Here is a 10,295-nt window from a genome sequence, read left to right as displayed (position 1 = left end):
AGGTCCTGGGTTCGAGCCCCGGGGCCGGCGAGGGCCTTTCTGTGTGGAGTTTGCATGTTGTCCGCGTGGGTTTCCTCCGGGTGCTCCGGTTTCCCCCACAGTCCAAAGACATGCAGGTTAGGTTAACTGGTGACTCTAAATTGACCGTAGGTATGAATGTGAGTGTGAATGGTTGTCTGTGTCTATGTGTCAGCCCTGTGATGACCTGGCGACTTGTCCAGGGTGTACCCCGCCTTTCGCCCGTAGTCAGCTGGGATAGGCTCCAGCTTGCCTGCGACCCTGTAGAAGGATAAAGCGGCTAGAGATAATGAGATGAGATGAAAGGGTTGTGTGATTTCTGGTGCATGGAAAAATTGCTTTGGGTGAGATGGATGTTTCACTGAAAAATTCAAGACACAAATATCCAAAATATTAGCTGATTGATTTGTAAAAGTGGAAAATTGTACAAAAGAATTTTCTTTTTTTGTGCTAAATTTTAAAGGTTACCCAAGAGCCTAACAGTGGTTCTTCATTGCGTGAGAGCCGGAGTTGATGAGTGTTTTAATTAATCAGCCTTTCTATTGTATACAAATTTTAAATGGACCGTGTCAAATTTGCTGCTTTGGTGCAAAACCAGATTCTCAGGTGCATGTTTAGAGGCAAATGACCTCCATCCCACTGGCGTTCATTACATGTATATCATGCAGGAGTCATCACTAACCAAATGGGCTTAAACGTTGGTACCCTAATTTGAGTTGGAAATAGGAATTTATTCAAATGTAAATGTGTGTTTTTTATGTCACTCACTATTTAAGATATCATCAAGGCTCCAGGTTAACAGGCTTGTTTTGTGTTCTGTATGCATGACTCAATGCAAAGTGTGTGTTAGTGCTTGTCAGTGTTTTCTTAACCCACATGAGCTCCGGTTACCTGCGTGTACTACATTGTGGGTGGATCTTCTCAGGAAAGAACAGGTATAAGTGTGTGAAGCCTCATCTGCTTGGATACACTCTCAGTTTCTCAGTGCTTTTATGAGAAACACAAAGGATTACAATGCGATTGATTCAGCGATTTCTCCTGAAACTGAACTGAAGGCTATCCTGACAGAAGGTAAATTTACCCTTGCAAACTGTATAAAAGCATGCACTATGATTATTTCATGGCTTTATTAACTTGGAGATGGTACAACTGATGCTCATATTACTACTAATTCTGGAAATAATAGTGTAATATCCTCTGTAACATTATCAAAACATGGATTAATGTCCAATATTGATTAAGGGTCTGAAATTAAAATTCTAGGCCAAGTTATTTATTTGTTTCTGAGAATCTGCCTAACCATATCAAATCGAATCGAATCTCTCCTCCAGACTTTCTCAACATGGCAATGAGTTTTTCCCAGGACCAAGTGGCGTGTGTGTGTGAGGTTCTGCTACAGAGCGGGTGTATTGACCGCTTATCATCCTTCCTTCGTTCTGTACCTTCTCTCTCGACGTGCTCTTCATCCTCATACCATGGCCCACAGCACAGCATGGAAAGTGTTTTGAAGGCGCGGGCTGCTGTGGCCTTCCATCAGGGCCGGTTCAGTGAGCTCTATGCTCTCATTGAGGGCAACATGTTCTCCCCACACAGTCACTCGCTTCTCCAGCAGCTCTGGCTCCGAGCACGCTACCTGGAAGCGGAGCTGCAGCGAGGGCGCCCTCTTGGAGCTGTGGGCAAATACCGTGTACGCCGCAAGTTCCCCCTGCCTCGAACCATCTGGGATGGAGAAGAGACCAGCTACTGTTTCAAGGTAGGAAGGCTTAATCTGCTAATTCAGGTCTTCATATTAAGGTCCTTATATATAACAGAAAAAGAAGTGATGAAGCTCAGACAAGTGGTTCAACACGTCTTCCATGTAGTGAAGTAAAAAATGGAAAATCTGCTGACTCGAAACATATTTATAATGGTCTCAAGGCAGTTGTTTTATTCTGTCCATTAACACCTAATATATATATAAAACATGATTTCAAAAGTACAACCTTACAATAAGTACACTCTAACAATAATCACCTTTCTATGAGACAGACATGAGGGAAAAGCCTTATGGAAAAATGTTCTTCAGTAGTTTTATCCAATTTTCCAACACTGGAGCTCTACAGTAAAAAGTACCACGTTATTTATGTTTTCGCAAAGATATGGTGATATCCGTGTGCATCAGACTCAACTCACAGAAATCTTCCCTTTGAAAAAGTATTTCAAAGTATTTCTCATTTCTAAAATGTCAAATGATACAGATTTAGAGATTTAAAATAAATGAATTCATTAAAATATTCTGCAAAAAAATTGTTTTAGATGAGTAAATATAAGTGCAGTTTGGAAATTTGCTTTCGACATGTACAACTGCATGACTTTTGAGGACTTTATGAACATTCCTTTATTCTGAATAAGTTGAAAACATTTAAAACTGGCCTGTTTTGCAACATGTTACGATTTTAATGGTTTTAAACATAAAATAATGCCAAATTAATTTTCTTTAGAATTTTCTTTGATCAAATTACACTTTTTAATAGTTCACTTAAGGTGACATACGTCATGTATAATTAACAGTTATTCCACGAAATCGAGTTGTACATGAGCTGATAGCTGACGGGGTGCGTAGCACCGAGTAGGCTATAAGCCATGTACGACGAGATTTGAGTGGAATATCTTTTATTATATCCACATTCACTGGATTTTGAGAAACAGAGCATTTTTATTTTTAGCAAATTCAATAGAAAAAAACTTTGCACAAAATCATTTCTACTTAGAATGTAAACAAACCGGCGAAATAAAAGGAGCAATTTGTGAAAAATGCTATAATAATAATTCTTGAAAAATAAAAAAGAGATGTTCTTACCACCAAATATATTTATTCCATATTTTATTGCTTTATTGTTATTTTGGGGGGTTTTGTTTTCAAGTAGAGTTTTTATTTCGTCCTCAGTTGGTTCAGCAAAATGCGCCGCCATTTTGTTTTTCTCTACTCACGATACAGTTGTGCTTGAAAGTTTGTGAACCCTTTAGAATTTTCAATATTTCTGCATAAATATGACTTAAAACATCATCAGATTTTCACACAAGTCCTAACAGCAGATAAAGAGAACCCAGTTAAACAAATGAGACAAGAGTATTATACTTGGTCATTTATTTATTGAGGAAAATGATCCAATATTACATATCTGTGAGTGGCAAAAGTATGTGAACCTCTAGGATTAGCAGTTAATTTGAAGGTGAAATTAGAGTCAGGTGTTTTCAATCAATGGGATGACAATCAGGTGTGAGTGGGCACCCTGTTTTATTTAAAGAACAGGGATCTATCAAAGTCTGATCTTCACAACACGTGTTTGTGGAAGTGTATCATGGCACGAACAAAGGAGATTTCTGAGGACCTCAGAAAAAGCGTTGTTGATGCTCATCAGGCTGGAAAAGGTTACAAAACCATCTCTAAAGAGTTTGGACTCCACCAGTCCACATTCAGACAGATTGTGTACAAATGGAGGAAATTCAAGACCATTGTTACCCTCCCCAGGAGTGGTCAACCAACAAAGATCACTCCAAGAGCAAGGCATGTAATAGTCAGTGAGGTCACAAGGAACCCAGGGTAACTTCTAAGCAACTGAAGGCCTCTCTCACATTGGCTAATGTTAATATTCATGAGTCCACCATCAAGAGAACACTGAACAACAATGGTGTGCATGGCAGGGTTGCAAGGAGAAAGCCACTGCTCTCCAAAAAGAACATTGCTGCTCGTCTGCAGTTTGCTAAAGATCATGTGGACAAGCCTGAAGGCTATTGGAAAAATATTTTGTGGACGGATGAGACCAAAATAGAACTTTTTGGTTTAAATGAGAAGCGTTATGTTTGCAGAAAGGAAAACACTGCATTCCAGCATAAGAACCTTATCCCATCTGTGAAACATAGTGGTGATAGTATCATGGTTTGGGCCTGTTTTGCTGCATCTGGGCCAGGACGGCTTGCCATCATTGTTGGAACAATGAATCCTCAATTATACCTGCGAATTCTAAAGGAAAATGTCAGGACATCTGTCCATGAACTGAATCTCAAGAGAAGGTGGGTCATGCAGCAAGACAACGACCCTAAGCACACAAGTCATTCTACCAAAGAATGGTTAAAGAAGAATAAAGTTAATGTTTTGGAATGGCCAAGTCAAATTCCTGACCTTAATCCAATTGAAATGTTGTGGAAGGACCTGAAGCGAGCAGTTCATGTGAGGAAACCCACCAACATCCCAGAGTTGAAGCTGTTCTGTATGGAGGAATGGGCTAAAATTCCTCCAAGCCGGTGTGCAGGACTGATCAACAGTTACCGGAAACGTCTAGTTGCAGTTATTGCTGCCCAAGGGGGTTACGCCAGATACTGAAAGCAAAGGTTCACATACTTTTGCCACTCATAGATATGTAGTAATAGAATCATTTTCCTCAATAAATAAATGACCAAGTATAATATTTTTGTCTCATTTGTTTAACTGGGTTCTCTTTATCTACTTTTAGGACTTGTATGAAAATCTGATGATGTTTTAGGTCGTATTTATGCAGAAATATAGAAAATTCTAAAGGGTTCACAAACTTTCAAGCACCACTGTATATGAGCTGATATCCTAGTAGTAGAGTAGCCAATCAGAGCATGCGATTGCTCATATCCAGTGAATGTGGATAGAATAAGGTAAATTATATAGGAAAAACAGCATGCCATTGAAACATAAGTGAGTTTTAATTCAGTAGATCTGAGAAAATTTTCTTCATGCAATATGCTATGAGATTGTATGTCCGAATATAAAAATCTTAATATAATATGGTAGGGGGTGGCACCTCACAGCAAGAAGGTCCGGGTTTGAGCCCCGTGGCCGGCGAGGGCCTTTCTGTGCGGAGTTTGCATGTTCTCCCCGTGTCCGCGTGGGTTTCCTCCGGGTGCTCCGGTTTCCCCCACAGTCCAAAGACATGCAGGTTAGGTTAACTGGTGACTCTAAATTGACCGTAGGTGTGAATGTGAGTGTGAATGGTTGTCTGTGTCTATGTGTCAGCCCTGTGATGACCTGGCGACTTGTCCAGGGTGTACCCCGCCTTTCGCCCGTAGTCAGCTGGGATAGGCTCCAGCTTGCCTGCGACCCTGTAGAACAGGATAAAGCGGCTACAGATAATGAGATGAGATAATATGGTAGGTCAAAAAACATTGGAGTATTCCTGTAAAACTAAGTTTTTCTTCTTGTACTAATAAACATGTAGACAAATCGCTCTTTGGAACCAGTTTGCACTTCCAAACAAGTGTGTAGGAACAGTGCTCCACTTTAAATCTGTGAAGTTTTATATTTCTGATGTCACCATATCAGTGTTAAGCTCATGACATAATGTCGAGCCACTATGCTGAATCAGGGTGTGTGTGTGTGTATATTTGCAGGAGAAGTCACGGTGTGTGCTGAGAGAGTGGTACTGCAGGAAGCCCTACCCCTCACCCAGAGAGAAGCGGGATTTAGCCACAGCGACTGGTCTCACAGCCACTCAGGTCAGCAACTGGTTCAAGAACCGCCGTCAGAGGGACAGAGCTGCTCAGGGCCGCAAAGGGTGAGGGGATGAACAGTATCTTCTTCTGGCTTTAGATACAGTAACGTTCCCCAATCGTAATATCATTAAAGGAATGGTTACACAATTTCCTCTTTGGTGTCTGAAAAATTTGTCTCGTCAGTTTTGCACTATAGCTATGTGACTAATGTAGATAGATCACAAATGATGGAAGACTGTTTTGTTTCTACAAGCTGCCACACAAGCTTGTACAGCCTAATGGTACATTTTCTTAGTGTAGTTTGGTGTAATTCCAACCCCTAGGGAGAAATTTAATGGATACCAGAAGGCAGGAGGTGATACAAATGATAATGTACTTTTACTATGAACTTCAATTTCTAGATACATTATAAGTACAGTATAGCTATATATGCTACATTGCAAAATCTCTCATCTCATCTCATTATCTCTAGCCGCTTTATCCTTCTACAGGGTCGCAGGCAAGCTGGAGCCTATCCCAGCTGACTACGGGCGAAAGGCGGGGTACACCCTGGACAAGTCGCCAGGTCATCACAGGGCTGACACATAGACACAGACAACCATTCACACTCACATTCACACCTACGGTCAATTTAGAGTCACCAGTTAACCTAACCTGCATGTCTTTGGACTGTGGGGGAAACCGGAGCACCCGGAGGAAACCCACGCGGACACGGGGAGAACATGCAAACTCCGCACAGAAAGGCCCTTGCCGGCCACGGGGCTCGAACCCGGACCTTCTTGCTGTGAGGCGACAGCGCTAACCACTACACCACCGTACCGCCTGGATGGAGATTATGTGATTTAATGATAGAATTTAGAGATATGGTCATGTATTGATTGAAAACATTTTGCATGAGACAGACTTACATTAGGTTCATAGCGCTAATACAACAAGAAGCAAACATCAGACACCAAACGTCTTGGATGACAGTACAAGGTAAATAATACATTGTCCAAAACACTAAATGAAATTAAAATTGCTTTCATTAAACTGTCATTCATTCACTACATCGTGTCTGCTCTGGACTTCATCCAGTCCTAGCATGCTTAGAATTTGCTGGAAAATGTTGAGCCTCTTTCTTTTTCTATCTTAGACAAATGGAGGATGCTGCGCCAGAGTGCTTGGGCTCAGACGGCGCAACTCGAGCTTCGTTCCACAGGTCTGACGATGACCTTTCACCTCCATCGAGCCCCAGCTCAAGAGAACTGTTGCCCTGCTCTCAGCTCTCCTCATTTCAGCCTCCACCTCTCAGGCACCTGGGAGCTGCACACTACTTTCCCTATTGAGGTGACTCCAGCCTTCAGTGCAGACTAAACACACTTCAGTGAGCTGGAGTAGGAACATGGACAGACAGCTACTGCCCTCCAGTGACAAGAAAGCAGAAATTCCCTCATAGTCTGATTAATCTGTTTTCCATACACTGTACATGCCTTATCAAGAAGGTTTAAAGAAAATGTCTTTTCATGCTACAGGAAATTATGACAGTGTGCAGTGTGTTTCAAAATATTAATTTCCTCCTTATCTACTTGTATTTCCCCCTCAACTCTGTATAAAATATACTTCATATTCCAGGACTGTAAAATGTTTTGTCCTCAACAAGGTGGTGCAACCTCTGTAGAAAAACTGATGGATATGTACAGTGGTGCTTGAAAGTTTGTGAACCCTTTAGAACTTTCTATATTTCTGCATAAATATGACCGAAAACATCAGATTTTCACACAAGTCCTAAAAGTAGATAAAGAGAACCCAATTAAACAAATGAGACAAAAATATTATACTTGGTCATTTATTTATTGAGGAAAATGACCCAATATAATTTTAGCCCATTCCTCCGTACAGAACAGCTTCAAGACTGGGATGTTGGTGGGTTTCCTCACATGAACTATTCGCTTCAGGTCCGTCCACAACATTTCGATTGGATTAAGGTCAGGACTTTGACTTGGCCATTCCAGAACATTAACTTTATTCTTCTTTAACCATTCTTTGGTAGAACGACTTGTGTGCTTAGGGTTGTTGTCTTGCTGCATGACCCACCTTCTCTTGAGATTCAGTTCATGGACAGATGTCCTGACATTTTCCTTTGGAATTTGCTGGTATAATTCAGAATTCATTGTTCCATCAATGATAGCAAGCCATCCTGGCCCAGATGCAGCAAAACAGGCCCAAACCATGATACTACCACCACCATGTTTCACAGATGGGATAAGGTTCTTATGCTGGAATGCAGTGTTTTCCTTTCTCCAAACATAACACTTCTCATTTAAACCAAAAAGTTCTATTTTGGTCTCATCTGTCCATAAAACATTTTTCCAATAGCCTTCTGGCTTGTCCACATGATCTTTAGCAAACTGCAGACAAGCAGCAATGTTCTTTTTGGAGAGCAGTGGCTTTCTCCTTGCAACCCTGCCATGCACACCATTGTTGTTCAGTGTTCTCCTGATGGTGGACTCATGAACACTAACATTGGCCAATGTGAGAGAGACCTTCAGTTGCTTAGAAGTTACCCTGGGGTTCTTTGTGACCTCGCCGACGATTACACGCCTTGCTCTTGGAGTGATCTTTGTTGGTCGACCACTCCTGGGGAGGGTAACAATGGTCTTGAATTTCCTCCATTTGTACACAATCTGTCTGACTGTGGATTGGTGGAGTCCAAACTCTTTAGAGATGGTTTTGTAACCTTTTCCAGCCTGATGAGCATCAACAACACTTTTTCTGAGGTCCTCAGAAATCTCCTTTGTTCGTGCCTTGATACACTTCCACAAACATGTGTTGTGAAGATCAGACTTTGATAGATCCCTGTTCTTTAAATAAAACAGGGTGCCCACTCACACCTGATTGTCATCCCATTGATTGAAAACACCTGACTCTAATTTCACCTTCAAATTAACTGCTAATCCTAGAGGTTCACATACTTTTGCCACTCACAGATATGTAATATTGGATCATTTTCCTCAATAAATAAATGACCAAGTATAATATTTTTGTCTCATTTGTTTAACTGGGTTCTCTTTATCTACTTTTAGGACTTGTGTGAAAATCTGATGTTTTTCAAACTTTCAAGCATCACTGTATTTCATTTCTTCTGTTACTTTTTAAAGAAAAAGATGTCTTTACAAGGGTCTATTTTAGTCTCATCTTTTGGGCAATATATATATATACACACACCCACCACATTTTACATTGCCTCCTAGTGATTTTCTTTGCTTAAAAACAGCAACACAAATTTCATATATTATACAATGCATAGCGTACAACTATTACTAATATTCCTTCAGTAAATGGCAGTAAATGCATTTAAAGCTTTAATGTAGTTGCTAAGACTAGCTGTACCTAGCTAGCAAACAAAGAATGCAACACAATCTTTCACAGACAAGAACACTTCCTGTATAAATGTAAATGAAAAAAAAAATTAAATCCTCCTTGTCTCCATTTATTTACAATGAATGGAATTAATCATATCATCATCATTATCCTTACAGCTCATCCAGAAATATAAATCTGATAATGCCATTACTAGCATGCTACATGTGCAGCCATTTCACTGGATTAGCTTTCACTCGAACAGTTAATCAGATGATAAAGTTTTGGCTACTCTACTCATTTTTTGCACATTTATAACGAATAATGTTTTTACACTAGGCATACTACTCCAGCTTAAATGAAACGTATGAAAAGTTGCAGTACGGTTGGCTTTGTGCTAGCATTACAACTAACTAGCAAAAACTAGCATTATGGTGGGGCAGTAATTGGACAAAAAGCTGTTTATAAAGTGAATTACAAGGTTTGAGCATTAAATGCAGCTCTATACTGACTTCAGACAGATATTCCAGTCCTGACAGAGGGACCAGCAAGATCATCAGGAATCTTTAAACTGTCTTTCGAGCTAACAGACCGTCTGTGAAATTAAAATGATTGAGAGATTGATATAATGTATTGAATGAAACAACACAAATATTAATATAATTACAGGTGCCTGAATGATCACAGTGCAGTATGTTTATTTGACGCTAATGGAATGATATAAACAGGCTCATGTGTACATAACAGTAATTCAGTCCAAAAATACTAATGGACATTTGTGAACGCTGCGACTGGAATAAAAAAGAGGATATGGTACTACATCCTCTTTTCACCACAGAAACCAAAACAGAACTGATTTCAAGATTTTCAAAGTTAAACAGGATTTCATTACTGAGAAACAAACTGAAATCAACAGACCTTAGTTTATATTAATTAATTGTGGCTGATAAACTAAAGCCAAGTCATTGCCTTAATTAGAATTTTTTTTTTGGCATTTACCAAATGCGAGGCGGCACGGTGGTGTAGTGGTTAGCGCTGTCGCCTCACAGCAAGAAGGTCCTGGGTTCGAACCCCGGGTCCGGCGAGGGCCTTTCTGTGTGGAGTTCGCATGTTCTCCCCGTGTCCGCGTGGGTTTCCTCCGGGTGCTCCGGTTTCCCCCACAGTCCAAAGACATGCAGGTTAGGTTAACTGGTGACTCTAAATTGACCGTAGGTGTGAATGTGAGTGTGAATGGTTGTCTGTGTCTATGTGTCAGCCCTGTGATGACCTGGCGACTTGTCCAGGGTGTACCTCACCTTTCGCCCGTAGTCAGCTGGGATAGGCTCCAGCTTGCCTGCGACCCTGTAGAAGGATAAAGCGGCTAGAGATGATGAGATGAGATTTACCAAATGCAGCTGAAAGAAAATTATTATTTCCTCATATTGTGATTACAGAAA

At 40.6% G+C, this 10,295-nt stretch overlaps 1 protein-coding gene across 1 annotated transcript; it reads left to right on the top strand.

Moving 5' to 3' along the window:
• The first annotated feature begins 965 nt into the window (after positions 1-965).
• On the top strand, positions 966-7,128 carry six9 (SIX homeobox 9). Its single transcript, XM_060923396.1, has 4 exons — positions 966-1,089; positions 1,350-1,771; positions 5,416-5,579; positions 6,653-7,128. Exons 1-4 carry the CDS (start codon positions 1,011-1,013, stop codon positions 6,843-6,845), a joined length of 858 nt encoding a protein of 285 aa, XP_060779379.1. The 5' UTR covers positions 966-1,010; the 3' UTR covers positions 6,846-7,128.
• The last annotated feature ends 3,167 nt before the right edge of the window (positions 7,129-10,295 follow it).

This window comes from Neoarius graeffei, chromosome 6, assembly GCF_027579695.1.
Source record: "Neoarius graeffei isolate fNeoGra1 chromosome 6, fNeoGra1.pri, whole genome shotgun sequence".
Lineage (NCBI taxonomy): Eukaryota > Metazoa > Chordata > Actinopteri > Siluriformes > Ariidae > Neoarius > Neoarius graeffei.
Note: the sequence above shows the minus strand (reverse complement) of the source record. Positions and strands in the feature narration are given on the sequence as shown.